General features: G+C 41.7%; 2 protein-coding genes across 3 annotated transcripts in view; one reads left to right on the plus strand and one right to left on the minus strand.

Moving 5' to 3' along the window:
• MRPS31 (mitochondrial ribosomal protein S31) overlaps positions 1-7,869 on the minus strand; it is a 33,985-nt gene extending 26,116 nt beyond the window's left edge. Inside the window, exons 1-2 of one of the 2 annotated variants that reach the window (XM_043577880.1) lie at positions 7,641-7,869; positions 2,325-2,609 (exon numbers count right to left, since the gene is read on the minus strand). In XM_043577880.1, the coding sequence (XP_043433815.1) occupies positions 2,325-2,609; positions 7,641-7,765 (410 nt within the window). In that variant the 5' untranslated portion in view covers positions 7,766-7,869. The remainder of the gene's footprint in view (positions 1-2,324; positions 2,610-7,640) is intronic. The other variant, XM_043577890.1, reaches the window with a different exon arrangement.
• A 1,835-nt stretch (positions 7,870-9,704) lies between these two features.
• Positions 9,705-16,851, plus strand: part of SLC25A15 (solute carrier family 25 member 15) — a 59,432-nt gene continuing 52,285 nt past the window's right edge. The window contains exons 1-2 of the mRNA XM_043577911.1: positions 9,705-9,755; positions 14,431-14,503. The gene's annotated coding sequence lies outside the window, so the exon portion shown is untranslated. The remainder of the gene's footprint in view (positions 9,756-14,430; positions 14,504-16,851) is intronic.

The raw sequence follows: 16,851 nt of genomic DNA on the forward strand, positions 1-16,851 counted from the left end.
TTAAAAGATACATTAAAAATTTTTTATTAAGTAAACTCTATATCCAATGTGGGGCTTGAACTCATGACTCTGAGATCAAGAGTCACATGCTCTACTAACTGGGCCAGCCAGGCACCCTAAAAGATTCTTATTTATTTATTTATTTAAATGTTTTATTTATTTTTGAGACAGAGAGAGACAGAGCATAAACGAGGGAGGGTCAGAGAGAGGGAGACACAGAATCTGAAACAGGCTCCAGGCTCTGAGCTGTCAGCACAGAGCCCGACGCGGGGCTCGAACTCACGGACCGTGAGATCATGACCTGAGCCGAAGTCGGCCGCCTAACCGACTGAGCCACCCAGATGCCCCAAAGATTCATTTTTAAAAACTCAAAACAAATAGGTCTCATTCACCAATCTTTTGATGTAGGACCAAAGCCTCTTTGAATAGAAGTTCCAACATATAGCTTTTATATATACACTGCACCCATAGTACATCCTCTAAGAGTTCCAATTCTGGTTTCTTTAAAGCAGAAACATGCAGCAAGAACTTAAAAATGCTTACAAAACAGTCTGAATGCAGAATTTTCTTACATTTTTCTACTTGTCTCATTCATACCTAATTGGAAAGGAATTTTTAAAATTTCCTTTCCTGAGTCTTTGCAAAACATTCAGCTCATTTTAACCATTTCCATAACAGATAATTAAATTGTATAATTATAAAAAAAGCAAAATGGGTCACAAACAGGTCTGCGAGCTTAAAAAAAACTCTTGGTAAGTATTTTTATATATGTGTGTCTGTATTGTCTAATTCTATGTACTTAAAAAAAAAATTTGGGGGGGGGGGAGGGGCACCTGGGTGGCTCAGTTAACCATCTGACTTTGGCTCAGGTCCTGATTTCGCAGTTTGAGTTCAAGCCCTGTGTCGGGCTTTGTGCTGACCGCTCAGAGCCTGGAGCCTGCCTCGGATTCTGTGTCTCCCCCACTCTCTACCCCTCCCCTGCTCGCACTCTGTCTCTGTCTCTCTCTCTCAAAAATAAACATTAAACAAAATTTAATAACAAAAAAATTTTTTTTGATTTTTATTTGAGAAGGAGAGAGTGTGTGTGTGTGCACGTGCAGGGCAGAGGAGTGGAAGGAGAGGGGGAGCGGTGGGGGGGAAGAGGGGAAGAGAGACAGAAAGGGAGAGAGGGAGAGAGAGAGGATGTATCTTAAGCAGCCTCCAAGCTCAGCACAGAGCCTGATGTGGAGCTCAATCCCATGACCCTGGGATCCTGACCTGAGCCGAAATCAAGAGTTGGATGCTCAACCAACTGAGTCACCCAGGCACCCCTAATTCCATATACTTTTATGTAGTGTTTTTGTTTTATTTTGTTTCTAAAAGGGAGGAAGAGGATGGGGTACCTGGCTGGCTCGGTAGAGCATCTGACTCTTGACCTCAGGGTTATGGGTTCAAGTCCCATGTTAGGTGTAGAGATTACTTAAAAAAAGTAAAGAGAAGGAGGTAGCTTTGATGGCCACTCATTTTTTGAACTAGCTTTTTTCCTACCACCCAATTATGCTTTCCAGAGGTAGTTTTGATACAATATGATACAATATAGAGACAAGAAGTTTCATGAAAGTATTAAGTCGTTCTGGAAGATAGGAATCTACATTATCTGTTGATTCTGCTAAGAGAAGTCAGAGATGGGGATCTTCAAGCCACATACCTTATTACTTGATTGATGTAAGAAACACCATTATTTATCTATCATTAAAACAAAACACTGTCATTGAAACCACAACACAATGCTAAGATATTACTGATTGCACTTAGAATCAATGAAGTATAATACTCTTTCGACAAGCACAAATAATTACATGTTAAGGAAATCATGTAAGTAGAGAACACTGATAATTACTGGTCAAAGGAAATCATATACAACAGTTGTAATCAACATGCTTACATTCTATCCTAGCTGGAATTTTTTAAATGGAAATTTCAAAGAAACAAGTCCTTCCGAGACACGAAGCTACTTCCAAATCAGGATATAAACAATTTGGTAATTAACAGTTTAAAGAGGCAATTAAGTGACAGTTAATAACACTGATGAATATGTAAAAGAATATGTGGAATTCTCAATTAGATCTCTACTTTTTCCTCTCTAGATTGTATGCACATGTCCCCTTCCTATTTAAATACAGAAGGGTAACAGTATCTTTCAAGTAAGTATTAAAGTCTCCGTGTTTACAAACTGATAATCTTCATGCAGTATCTCCCAGATCCTCTAATTTAAAATTCCTTTCTAAAAGAAAAAGGAGTTTCAAAAAGTACTTTCAGCGCAGTTGAAATTCCATTCAATTTACCTCTTTTTTGGGGCATCTTCCGGAACTTTGTGAAGCCTGCCAGTTGTAGCCTCTATACTCTTAAGTTGTCTTCTATTGGGTGGCCTTGTTGTTTGTACTTTGGCTGTGCTTAATTCAACTCGCATGCCCTTAATAATACCTAACAAGTCTTTTTTTGTGTTCTCCTTCACACTCTCTTGGGTCTCTGTTTCCTTGGAAATATCACGTGTTGGAGCAGACTGCTCATCTTTCTTGTTACAGATCACGTTGTTCGTGCCAAAATATCGGTGGACTTCACTTTTTGTCCTAGAAAGATGTATTAAAAAAATGAAAAATACAATGAAAAATAATAAAGTGACCCAAAAGCACTGCTTCTGTTTTAAAATTTTCCAATTCGAACCCTTCCCTTTTGCTTTTTATTATTATTGTCAGCAACCATAATGAAGCAATTTTAACATTTATTGAATACAGAATATGTGCCTAGTCTGGTGCAACATATTTTATGTACATTTTCTCATACCCACATCAACTCCATAAGGCAAGTATTATCCCCATTCTGCAGATAAGGAAACTGGAAACCAGAGAAGTGAAGCGATTTACCCAAGGTCATGTAGCTTAAAGCTCACTAAGACCTAAGACATGCTGGTGAGTCACAAATGGGTTACAGATGTGCTGAGACACTGATTGATCAACTTGTCCTTGGGGTAGCTGAGGGAGGCCTGGGCTGCTGGTGCACTTAACTGTTGCCTCCCTCCATTTACCTCAGGATCATTTTCTATTTGTTCCATGACATTAAAAAAGGTCGCAACTTTCTGATCCGCTCTTGGCAGCGGAATGACCGCCGAGCTGCAGATTTTTGTGAAAACCCTTATGGGGAAGACCATCACTCTCCAGGCTGATCCCTCAAAAAGAAGACAAAACGGAAAGGCCAAGATCCAGGATAAGGGAGGAATTCCTCTTGATCAGCGGAGACCAATCTCCACTGGCGGGCAACCGGAAGATGGATATACCGGGCCTGTCACAACATTCCAAAGGAGTCTACCCTTGATCTTGTGTTAAGACTTCACGGCGGTGTTAAGAAAAGGAAGAAGTCTTCTACCACTCCCAGAAGAATAAGCATAAGAGAAAGAAGGTTAAGGCAGCTGTCCTGAAATACTATTAAGTGGACGAAAATGGCAAATCAGTTGCCTTTGTCAGGAATGCCCTTCAGATGAATGTGGTGCTGGAGTTTTTATGGCTAGCCACTTTGACAGATATGGTGACATATGCTGTCTGACCTATTGCTTCAACAAATCAAAAACGAGTAATTGTTTACAGGTTAACAAAAGACAGGAACTAACATTTAAAAAAAAAAAAAAGGCTGCAAAACACTGACAGGGTTAGTAAATTTCAATTTATTATTTTCAAACCCCAAACTGACTGACTGCCATGTCCTTAACATGATATAATAATACCTCTTTGAAAGCTATAAACATTTCTATTAACAAAGAAAGGTTACTTTCTTTAAAAAACATGTCTGGATAGGGGCTCCTGGGTGGCTCAGTTGGTTAAGCAGTCCACCTCTGGATTTCAGCTGAGGTTATGATTTCCCCTGCATTGGGCTCCACAATGCAGAAGTGTGCTTGGGATTCTCTCGTTCCCTGTCTGCACCCCTCCCCCTCTCCACTCCCTTCCCACATGTGTGTTCTCTCTCTCTCTCAAGAATAAATGATTGTTTAAAAATAAAATAAAAAAATAAAAGGGGCGCCTGGGTGGCTCAGTCAATTAAGTGGCCAAGTATTGATTTTGGCTCAGGTCATGATCTCATGGTTGTTGAGTTCGAGCCCCACGTCAGGCTCCACACTGCAGTGTGAAGCCTACTTGGGATTCTCTCTCTGTCCCTCCCATTTCCTCTGTCTCTCTCTCTCTCAAAATAAGTAAAATAAACTTAAAAAATAAAAAAACAAAAGCCATGTCTGGATATTATTCTAATCTGATTAACTTTCTCCCTGAGCTACGTGTCATTTAACCAATCACCATTTGTAAACTAAGCTAAAATGGAACAAAAAAAGGATATTCAGTGGCTACTTTCTGCTTTCTTCATTAGATACATTTGTGAAAAAGAACAATACAAATGATTACATCTATTTCAAATTCATGCAAAAGATTTGCCAAATCTAAGTAACCCAAATAGCTAATTTTATTTTGTGATGTTAAAAACCTTTTGATACTTGATACTGAAGAACTTTAAAAACTAATCAATGTGTTAGATTAAGAGAGTATGACGTATGAAAAGTCATTCATTAAACACAATGAGCATCTATTTTGTGTCGAGCACTACCCTACACACTGGTGATACATTAGTAAATAAGAATTTCATGGTCCCTATCTTTATGAAGATAACAGGTTAGAACACTGTTTCTCAAACTTCAATATGCTTAAGAGTTACCTAAGTGACTTTTAAAAAACAGGTTCTGTGGTCCAACCAAGGAATTGATTCAGTAGCTTTGAAGAGGGACTCAGAGTTTGCATTTCTAACAAGTTTCAAGTAACGCTGATGCTGCCCATCAGAGGACCACATTGGAGGAGCTATGCTACGTATGTCATTTAATCCTTACGATCTTATAGGACCAGTTTTACTATTTGTATTATAGAAGAAGAAACTGTATTATAGAAGAAGAAGAACTTAACATTCAAAGATGTTAAATCAGTGGCTCTTAACCTTTAGGGATCATATGAATTACACAGGGAGCTTATTTAAAACATATTCCTGAGATTCTTAGTTGCTAAGTTTGGAATGGGGCCCAAGGACATGCCTGCATTTAACCAAGATACCAGGCGATTCTGATGTAACTCATCTCAAGACCCTACATCAGACCCTGGGTTACTTATTATACCAAGTTCTCAAAGCTAGCAAACGCGAGTACCAGGCTAGGGACATTTTAATGAAAGACAAAATGGCTACTTCCAAAAATGTGGAACCAAATTATCTGATCTTATAAAAATTTCAGAGGTGGGGCGCCTGGCTGGCTCAGCTGGTGAAGCATGCAACTCTTGATCTCAGAGTCGTGAGTTCAAGCCCCACGTTGGGCACAAAGCCTCTTTTATATATGTGTGTGTGTGTATACACACACACACACACACACACACACACACACAAATACATGCATGTATGCCAGAGGCTCAGGTGTGTGGGTGGCTCAGTCAGTTAAGCGTCCGACTCTTGATTTTGGCTTAGGTCATGATCTCAGGAGTTCATGAGATCGAGCCCCACGTCAGCTCAGCGCTGACAGCACAGAGCCTGCTTGGGATTCTCTCTCTCCCTCTCTCTCTCTGCCCGTTTCCCGCTCCCATGATGCTCGCTCTCTCTCAAAATAAATAAATTTAAAAAAAATGACAGAGGCTATCAAATCAGGCACTTAACAACTAGAACGCAAAACCAGGCACATAACTAGCATCCTCATAATCAGTACACAGGACCTTCATCATAATATCATTCACCATGTGGTACAATTCAATTTAGGAAAATGCTCTATTATTTTGTATGTACAAGTTATTTTTAATTTTTTCTTTTTTTAATTTTTGGGGGACAGAGAGAGACAGAGCATGAACGGGGGAGGGGCAGAGAGAGAGGGAGACACAGAATCGGAAACAGGCTCCAGGCTCTGAGCCATCAGCCCAGAGTCTGACGCGGGGCTCGAACTCACGGACCGTGAGATCGTGACCTGGCTGAAGTCGGACGCTTAACCGACTGCGCCACCCAGGCGCCCCATACAAGTTAAATTAACATTAAAGGTGTTATAACAGAAAGGTGTCAATCAGGAGAATGAATTTCACATACAACCTCCCTCCTTCAATGTTTCCTTCCAAGGCTGTTACAAGGCTACAGAAAGTAATCTGTGTTTACTGCAGGAAACTCAGGAACAGGCAGTTAACTTCATAACACTAAAATAATAAAACTCCAGTCGTAACCTCCCACTTGGGCTTGTTTCTGCTGAGAGCCTCCATCTCCTCAGCACTTCATTTAAGAAAAAAAAAAAGTTTTTTAAGTTTATTTGTTTATTTTGAGAGAGACAGAGACAGCGCAAGTGGGGGAGGGGCAGAGACAGAGGGAGAGAGAGAATCCCGAGCAGGCTTCGTGCTGCCAGCACAGAGCCCAATGCAGGCGAACCGTGAGATCATGACCCGAGCTGAAACCAAGAGTCGGGTGCTTAACCGACTGTGCCACGTGGGCACCCCTCCATAGCACTTCAAATCCAACACATCCAAATCCACGTTCAAGAGTCCCCTCTCCTACTGACTTTCCATTTTTCACCCTTCTGTACCGAAGAGGCTCCTTCCCATAATAGATATTTTGTATTTTCAAAACCGTGACGTATTTTAAAAAGCCTTCTCAAAGCTGCTCCTCATTCTTCTGTTAACATTAATGGTACCCTAATCCTCCAAGGCAGCCAGCTGAAATCTTTTCACTACCTTACCCTTATTTCCTCATATGTCACATATCAATTCTACCTGTGCAATTTTTCTCCTCCATCCAGCTGTTACTTCCCATCCCCACTGCTACCAACTTGCTTAGAGCTGCACTTAACCAGACTGGCCCCAAATCGTTCTGCAGGGACTATAATGCAGTAAAATTAAGTTTTCATAATGATGTGAGTTCTCAGAGAAGAAATACCAACATAAAGTATGCATAACTACCCTTTGTTGCCTGGCTAGCTCCAACCCTTAGTTCCCCTCCACAGTTTATCAGATTTCTTTTCCAGAAAGGATACTCTGAACCTTTCTTTCCTTCAATGGTTAGCTGTCCCGACTTGCTCACCCAGCGATTACTTTATTAAAGCAGTCTGTGTTACCTACACCATCTCAGCTTTACTCCACTGTACTTGAATTGCCTGCCTGGTGGAATCATAAGCTCCGTGATGGCAGGATCGTTTTTATTCGGGACTTAACAACAGTATTGGTACATTGTAAACACTTTCAATAATGAACCAGAGGATAAATGGAGGCTGGAATGAGACCATTATACTCTTGGCAAGTAATAAAATAAAATAAGACAACTTTACTTCTGGAGGCTGGATTGAATGAGGGGAGAAGTGGCAAGAGGTACGAGGCGCGGTACGTAGTAGAGAGCACAGGACAAACCATGCACGTATCCGTAGCTCTGTTTCTCACTCACATATGACCTTGGGCAAGTCATTTTACCTTTCTGGGATTTCCCTTTCCTCAGATGTAAAGCAACGGCTTTTAGGACCTCGCGGGTAGTAACATCGACCCCAGGAGAAAGATCACTGAATACACCGGCGGGAGGCCAGGGGTTGCCTGAAGACCTGCGGGGCCCACAGCGCCGAAATGCGGTACCTGACCGTTCCGTGCGGAGCACCGAGTCGCACAATCGCAGCCGCCGGTGCCTCTGAGCCTCCAGGGCATAAAGGGAAGGGGTAGAGGAGGCGAAGAGGTATGATCGCGGAGACTCTTGGAAACATCGCCAAGAAGCAAACACAATCGTACACACAACGGAGTGGCGGGTCCCTCTGCTAAACACATCCCTCGCCCTCTCTTCCGTTCCCCAGCCTGGCGCGTTCCTTCTCTTCCGGTTCCGGGGGGCAACAGGGGCGGCTAACTGCGTTCCGGACTCGCCCGCGGGCGGCCACGTTGCGTGCGCTGCTTCCAGGCGATTCTAGTCGAGGAGGTAAAATCGATGCCTGAGTTCAGCTAAGATACGCTGGTTGAGGCAGGACCCAGATGGTGGAGGGAGGGTGTGGAGGGGGGGAGTTACTGTGCAAATGCTACTTTGGGAGCCAGTAAAAGGAGGCGGAGAACTGACCTTACTGGGCGGTTTTGGGGGAGAGGATCCACAGCATTCATCACATCCTCTAGATGATCTGTAGCCACCAAGGTTAAAAAAGAAAATTTACCATAGGACACGCTGCCCGATAAATTAGTATTTCTTTTCAGGCACTGTTCTTGATGTAGAGTCAAGACACGTGAGACATACATGTTTCGTCTTTTCAAAAATGGTTTTACGGATAGAAATCTGCAAGAGAAAGGCTTGACTTTTTCTGCCCTCCGTGAAGGCAGTGAACAGTGGATGAGGGGTGATCGATCAAACCTGGAAGTGCGTGAGCATAAACCCTCTGGGAAGATGCCAGCTAATAGGTCACGTGGGAACCTCTGGCTTAATGTTTAAATTTATTTATCATTTTTTTTCAATTAAAAAAATTTTAATGTTTATATTTGAGAGAGAGAGAGAGACAGAGCATAAGCGGGGGAGGGGAGAGAGAGAGGGAGACACAGAATCTGAAGCAGGCTCCAGGTTCTGAGCTGTCAGCACAGACCCAGATGCGGGGCTCCAGCTGTGAGATTGTGACTTAAGCCGAAGTTGGAGGCTTAACCGACTGAGCCACCCAGGTGCCCATATTTTTTTAATTAAACATTTTTTATTTTATTTTATTTTATTTTTGAGAGGGAGGATCAGAGAGAGAATCTTAAGGAGGCTCTGCACCGTCAACGCAGACCCCCAACCAGGGTCTTAAATTCACAAGCCCGTGAGATCATGACCTGAGCTGAAACCAAGAGTCAGTGGCTCAACTGGCTGAACCATCCAGGTGCCCCTATTTATTTATGTTGAGAAAGATAGAGAGAGAGCAAGCTTGTGCACACACTCGAGAGGCAGAGAGAGAGAGAGAGAGAGACAGACAGACAGACAGGGAGAATCCCAAGCAGGCTTTGTGCTGCCAGTGCTATGGGTGCTGAGCCCAACTCAGAGCTGGAACCCAGGAACCTGTGAGATCATGACCTGAGCTGAAATTAAGAATCAGATACTTAACCAGTTGGGCCACCCAGGAACCTCTAGCTTAGAGTTACACGTGGGCAGTTGAATGCTGACATTAACTTTCCCCCCACAACTTCAAAAAAGAATCAAGATTGGTGGCAAATTTTTTTGTAATCTGAAATACAGAAGAGTGCACAAGTCATAAACATGTTGAGGAAAATGTGCTTAATGAATTATCTCAGAATGAATTTGCCCATGTGAACCACCACCCAGATCAAGACATAGAATATTACCAAGAGAGTATACTTAATTTGATATCACTTGATATCTGGTTGAAAATCCATTCATGAGTGTAATAGTCCATTAAAATCACATTAAACTTTTTAAAAATGTTTATTTATTTTTGAGAGGCGGGGGAGGGGCAGAAAGAGGGAGACAGAATCCAAAGCAGGCTTCAGGCTCTGAGCTGTCAGCACAGAGTCTGATTCGGGGCTCCAACTCACGAATCGCGAAATCATGGCCTAAGCCGAAGTTGGGCGTTTAACCGACTGAGCCACCCAGGGACCCCCAAATCACATTTAATAGTTACTTCATCCTTTTCCCAATTTCTTATAATAACCCTAGCTTTTTTTTTTTTTTTTTCTTTTAAGGTTGACAAAGGGGACTGAAACCGCCATCTCAGATTCACAGCTTCTCTGGAGGTATATCCTGTCCCAATTATCCTGATCCTAGTCAACTCTACTGCACTATCCATCCTGTATATTACTTAACCTCCTTCATTGGGGCAGATAGGCTGTGACCTATATGAGAGTACCGGGCTGAAGGTCACAAGCAGGGATTGAAATTCAGCCTTGCTCAACTCTCTGACTCCTTCAACTGTCACTTTCCAAAAGAGGCCTTCTTTGACTTCTGTAGCCTCCTGTGCCATCCAGTCACACTCTCTGGCAGGGATTACTGCTGTCTACCAGTCCCTGTTTGCTTCTTTCTCTGGAGCTTTAGCTCAACACATGGCCACAGCAGAGACTACATTTCCCAGCCTCCCTTGCAGGCAGGTATGTCTGCATCTAATCAATAGAATGTGGGTAGAGGTGATGTGCCCTTAAAAATGGGCACAAGTTCCCCACAGCCTTTTTCTCCTTCCTCCTAGTTGGAATATAGGCCAGATGATAGGAGCTGAAGCAGCTAGGGGATGGAGAGATGAAGGATTCCGGAGATGAGGATGACAGCCATCCTACCTCTGTCCTTACCCACCTCCTCCAGACAGTCACAAACAAAGGGGAGGGGGGAACCACTTCCATGTTATTTAAATGTATTTTTGAGTTTCTTTGTGGCAAGTAATCTAGATTGTACCTTATCTAAGGTACCCTCTATGTCAAAACCTTGTTTTATTTTCTACAGAGTATCACTAAGTGAAATTTATCCCATATTTATATGCTTAAATGCTTATTATCTCACTCTGACAGAATGTGTGTTCCATGAAGGAATGGACTTTGTCTTATTCACTGCTGCATTCCCAGTTTCTAGAACCATGCCTGTCATATAATAGATGCTCATATTCGGTGAATAAATAATTTCCAAGTGCAAAGGGAAAAAAAAATGGTGCAGAGAGTTTAAGTAATTTGCCCAACTTTCTGCAGCTAGTCAATGGCAGAGCTAGATTCAAATTCAGAACCAGTTAACTCTGATATTCTTGTTCATTTTGGAATACTTGACAGTTTAGGATTTTACTCATGCATAAAAGTCACATGGAGGCACTTACTGATATACATTACTGAGTAACTCAGAAGATCTGAATCTGAGATTCAGCACCCCAGGTGATTCTGGTGCTGGTCTTCAGACAAAACTTTGAGATATGCTACAATGACCCTATGGCATATTTAGCTGTTCACAGCTCTGTATACACTTAAAATGCACATAAAGAAAAAGTGTTGTAATTGGTGCAGCATTAAAGCAACAGCCAGATTATTACTTTGCAGGAACATCAGAGTCATTATGCTATGTGGACAGAGTGAGATCAAAGAGACAGCACTATATGATTCCACTTATATAACAATGTGAAGAAGACAAAGCTCTAGGGACAGAAATCAGATCAAAAGTTACCAGGAGTTGCAGCCACTCTGGAGAACAGGATGGAGGTTTCTCAAAAAACCAAAAATAGAACTGCCCTATGATCCAGCAATTGCGCTATTAGGTATTTACTCAAAGGATACAAAAATACAGATTCGAAGGGGTGCGTGCACCCCACTGTTGATAGCAGCAGTATCAGCAGTAGCCCATCTATGTAGAGAGCCCAAATATCCATCGACTGATGAATAGATAAAGAAGATGCAGTGTGTACAATGATATATTACTCAGCTATCGAAAAGAATGAAATTGTGTCATTTGCAACGATGTGGATGGAGCTAGAATGTATTATGCTAAGCGAAATAAGTCAATCAGAGAAAGACAAATGCGGTGTGATTTCACTCCTATGTGGAATTTAAGAAATAGAACAGATGAACGCACGGGTGGGGGGGTGGGGAAGAGAAGAGAGAGAAACACACCACAAGAGACTCTTGACAATAGAGAACAAATTAAGGGTTGATGGAGAGAGGTGGTTGGGGGATGGGCTAGATGGGTGATGGGTACTAAGGAAGACACTTGTGATGAGCACTGAGTGTTGTATGTAGGTGGTGAATCACTGAATTCTACTCCTGAAACCAATATTGCACTGTATGTCAACTAAAATTTAAATCACAAAGAAAAAAATAAAGTAACAATGGTAAAAAAAAAAACAAAAAAAAAAACCCATTACCTCGAGGTGGAGCTGGAAGGAGATGACTGAGTATGACAGAATATGACGGAACCTTTTGAACTTATTGAAATATTATATATCTTGACTCTGGTGGAGGTTGTAGCTTTTCACAGTTACCAAAACTTAAAAACTTGTACACCTAAAATGTGTGAATTTTGCTGTATATAAATGATACCTCAACAAACCTGACTTTAACAAAAAAGGTAATTAAAGCAGTTCTAATTGGCCACAAATTAAGCCACAGGAGAATTTGAGTACATCCTAAGAAAAAGAAAAATAAACCTATCCTTTGAAGAAACATAACTTGTGCAATTGTCCAGAGCAGTCATTTATGAGAGCAACAGAAATGTAGCCTGAAAGTAGAGGATGTTTTCCCTCCTTCTTCTATTCTGGCATTGACTCACTAGTCATTTTCTTCTCAGTGCCTCCTTGAAATGCACTTTCTAGAACACTGTACCTTTGACAAGAGAGAGCAAATCAACTGAAATAGGTCCTGATATACACCAGTGACTTCTTCCTAAATGCCTCATGAAATTCCACACTAATTAACTCAATAAGCCTTCCATGAAAAGAAAAAACAAAATTATTCAATATTTCAATTATCAATTGCTGCATAACAGATCACCCCAAAAAAGTGGCTTAAAACAACAGTTTATTCTCTCTCACAGTTCTGTGGCTCACTGGGCTCAGCTGGTGGTTTCTCCTTGGGGTCTGTCATGTGGTTGCAGTCAGAGAGCAGCTAGTTTGGATTGGATGTCCCAGATGTTGTTGTTGTTGTTGTTTTAATTTAAATGTTTGTTTGTTTGTTTGTTTTGAGAGAGAGAGAGAGAGAGAGAGAGAGACAGAGCAAGGGGGGAGGGGCAGAGAGAGAGGGAGACACAGGCTCTGAGCTGTCAGCACAGAGCCAATGCAGGGCTTGAGCTCACAAATCATGAGATTATGACCTGAGTTGAAGTCGGATGCTTAACTGACTGAGCCACCCAGGCATCCTTGCCCCAGATGGTTTTTTTTTTTATTCACATAGCTGATGGTGCAGCTGGGATGGCTGGAAGAAACGGGGCCTGGCTGAGTAATATTCTCTCTGTCTCTCTCTCGCTTGCTCTCTCTCCACATGGCCTCTGAAGTGTAGCAGAATATGCTACCCTAAAATATGCCACTTCGGTATAAAGATCATCTTGAGCTGTGGACACTTAAGAAGCAAATCCAAGTGGAGCTCTCTACCTTCCCCCTATTTGCCTAAAAACAGGGCATAAATTTGTGAAGGTGTTCCCCCTTCCTTCTCTCCCGGGAAGGACAAAAGTTAATCACTGAATACAACCCACCCTAGACCCTGGTCAGCCCGGAGATGACGCTGAAGAAATCCACATAACTGACTGTACTCACTAGCCCTAATCTTACATTAGCTCCCTCATGTATTGCCTTTTTATGATTTGCTGGCCTAGAAAGGCCTAGTCCTTTGCCTTGGTGTTGTCACTTCTCTGAAAGCGTACTGCTGTTTTGTTAACATGCTACCTAAGCCCAAATTCTAACCACACCTTTGAGTTACTCATCTCTGAGGGCTCCCATGTGTATGTGTAGTATACACATTAATAAACTTCTATTTGTTTTTGTCTTCTTAACCTGTTGTCACTCTAATTTACAGGGTCCCAGCCATTGAACCTAAGATGAGTAGAGGGAGAAGTGATCTTTTTCCTCCCCTACCCCTCTCTACTTGGCTAGCTTGGGCTTCCTTACAGCATGGCATCTTAGAGTATTTGAGTTTTTCACAGAGAAACATGCTTGCCTTACAGTGTGTGTTCCAAGAGACCCAGGCTAACTCTGCACAACTTTTTAGTACCTAGCATTGGAAATTACATAGTATCACTTCTGTGACATTCTGTTGGTAAGAAAAGAGTTGCAGGGCCACCTGATTCTAAGGAAGGAAACTATACTTCCCTTTGAATACCAGGAGTGGCTCATTGGGATCACCTTTGGGGACTTGCTTCCACCTCCTGACAAACTTTTAATTAAGTCCATTCATTTTATCAGCCTATTCTGCTGTCCTGTTTAGTCTTTTTTTTTTTTTAATTTCCAACCATCTTGATTTTTTTTAAGTTTATTTATTTATTTTGAGAGAGAGAGGGACAGACAGTGCGAGCAGGGGAGGAGCAGAGAGAGGAAGAGAGAGAGAATCAAGCATGCTCTATGCTGTCAGTGCAGAGCCCGATGTGGGGCTTGAACCCACAAACCATGAGATCACGACCTGAGCCAAAGTCAACAGGCAGAGGCTCAACCGACTGAGCCACCCAGGTGCCCCCTGATGGTCTTCTAAGAACTTCATATTTCAGTTTATATAAAATTTTACAATGAACGATCACATACATTATTTAATTTGATTACTGTGGTAATAATTGAGGCAGACAGGGCAAGGGTTTTATGCCCAGTGTTCTAATGGGAAAAATGAGCCTCAGAGAAGTTAGGGGACTCACCCGAAGTCACATGACTAGTAACTGCCAGCCCAGAGCCTGCTGACTAACCAGGGCTCTTGGCTGGCTCTCATGCCTGCTTAATGGCATGTTTGTGTTCCTTTAGCATCTTTCCAGCCTGAATGTCAAAGTCCACTTGACAACATCCAGGTGCTGGTGTCAGCAAAGCCATGCTTCTGAGATTAGTGTGGTAAGGCAAATTTTATTTTTTTTTAATTGTTAAAAAATTTTTAATGTTTATTTATTTTTGAGAGAGAGACACAGAGCAAGAGCGGGGGAGGGGCAGAGAGAGAGAGGGAGACACAGAATCGGAAGCAGGCTCCAGGCTCTGAGCTGTCAGCCCAGAGCCTGATGCGGGACTTGAACCCACGAATCATGAGATCATGACCTGAGCCGAAGTCGCTCAACCAACTGGGCCACCCACGTGCCCCTGTGTGGTAAGACAAATTTTAAAAAAGCAAAGGAAATTTTACGGACCTATCCACTGGAGACTATCCATTTTAATGAAAATGTACTTCAGATGAAGATTGTAGGTGTTGATTGTGCTATTTAAAAGAAAAGGCTTCTTGATTTTGATTTTGTAAAATATGAGATAACCCTTTTGAAAAAAGTAGCAGTAAGTTTGCCATTATGCACTAATGTTAGAGCTGATGCCAAAGTAACCTAAAATAATACATAGACAAGTCATGAGTGCTCAAAGGGTAGTAAAGAAAATATTCTGCCTTTTGAGGTTTCAAATATTTGTATTGGTGATATTGTTTAGTGTTGGTGGTTGACAAGGCCAAGCAAATGTCAAAGTCAACAACAAAAGGATATCCTGTTACATGTTACAGAGTTAACTTCATAGGTCTCCTTACCTCCTTAATACCTGGAGACATGCTGAGACAGGGCCCAGTACTATAAGCAGATAAAACTATTTGAAATGTGCCATGAGACATAGACCACCCACAAAATTCTCATAATTAGAGAAAAATAAACTCTAATACACATATTTATACTCTTCATAATTTTCCCAAGAAATTGAAAGTATAGAAATGGAGAATAAAGCAGTCACACTTAAAACTCTATAGCTCAGGGTATGCCTGGCTGGCTTAGTCGTAGAGCATACGACTCTTGATCTTGGGGTGTAAATTCAAGCCCCATGTTGAATGTAGAGATTAGTTAAAAATAAAATCTTAAAAAAGCAACAACTCTATAGCTCAGGTATAATAGATGCAGCGGAATATAACGGTTCTGGGATGGGCAGAGTGAGGGATTAGGCTCTGCCCCTTTCTTTGGGACCTTGGGCAAGTTTTCTTACCCTCTTTGGGCCTCAGGTGCCTTATCTGTGGAAAGGGAATAATAATAGCATCTACCTTCAAGGTGGCTGTGAGGATCAAGTGGGTTAAAATGTGTATAAGTGCTTATAACAGTGCCTAGCACACAGTAAGCACTACAGAAGTATTTGCTACTCTCACAGTAAAATTTGAAAAGTAATATGCTTTGAAAATTTAAAAAGCAAAGAAGCTGTGCAGAAGACAAGTCTTGAAGGTGTTTTGTTTTGTGTTTGTTTTGTTTTTTTAAAGTAATTTATGCCCAATGTGGGCCTCAAACTCACCAGCCCAAGATCAAGAGTTGCAGGCTCTACAGAAGGTACAGAAGGGAAAGGATTGGCCCAGCTACCAAATGCAGTATTTGAGGCCTATGCTTACAGCTAACTAGAGTACAGAATGGTAATTATATTTATTGTAATAACACACACACATACACACACTCCTCCCAAATTTTATATATCTAAAGTGCTCTGATTCCAAAGCACTCTGAATAAATGATCATTGAAGTTTTTTAGCTAATGAGTTGGAAGTGGAATTCAATGACTAGTGGTTCACTAAGCTGAAAAACAATTTTGGACATAATATTAGTTATACTGAGATATTAAAAACAGGTGGAATTACCCAAAGTTACAAAATAGCAGCAAAGATATTTAAATAGCAGGTCAGCTTCATGGTAAAGGCGATTTCACCCCATCGTAATGCACTTACTTCCCATGCTATCGGATGTACCCCAGATTCATTTCATACATTATTTAACTACTGTGCTAATTCTAAGGAACGCCTTAGATCTAGGTAAATAATACATCGTTGAAAAACTTAGAAATACTCTGCCAGTCTGCTGTTTGCTACGGATCTGTTCATGCTGGTGGACCACAACAGGGCAAATAGAGAAGCCACTTGTCTCCGGCGGGACAGGGAAACACAAAGGTCAGGGCACAGCTTCTGTGGCTGCTTGCCTGTGCCTTCATCAAAGTGTTTGCTGCTAGTTTTATTCCATTCTCCATCACACTTGCTCTGTCTGTATACACTTCATATGCAATCAAGTTTCATTTATTTATTTAAAAAATGTGTTAATGTTTATTCATTTTTGAGAGAGAGACAGAGTGCGAGGAGGGGAGGGGCGGACAGAGAGGAAGACACAGAACCTAAAGCAGGGTCCAGGCTCTGAGCTGTCAGTACAGAGCCAGACGTGGGCCTTGAACTCACGAAACATGAGATCATGACC

This window comes from Prionailurus bengalensis, chromosome A1 (assembly GCF_016509475.1).
Source record: "Prionailurus bengalensis isolate Pbe53 chromosome A1, Fcat_Pben_1.1_paternal_pri, whole genome shotgun sequence".
Classification (NCBI taxonomy): domain Eukaryota; kingdom Metazoa; phylum Chordata; class Mammalia; order Carnivora; family Felidae; genus Prionailurus; species Prionailurus bengalensis.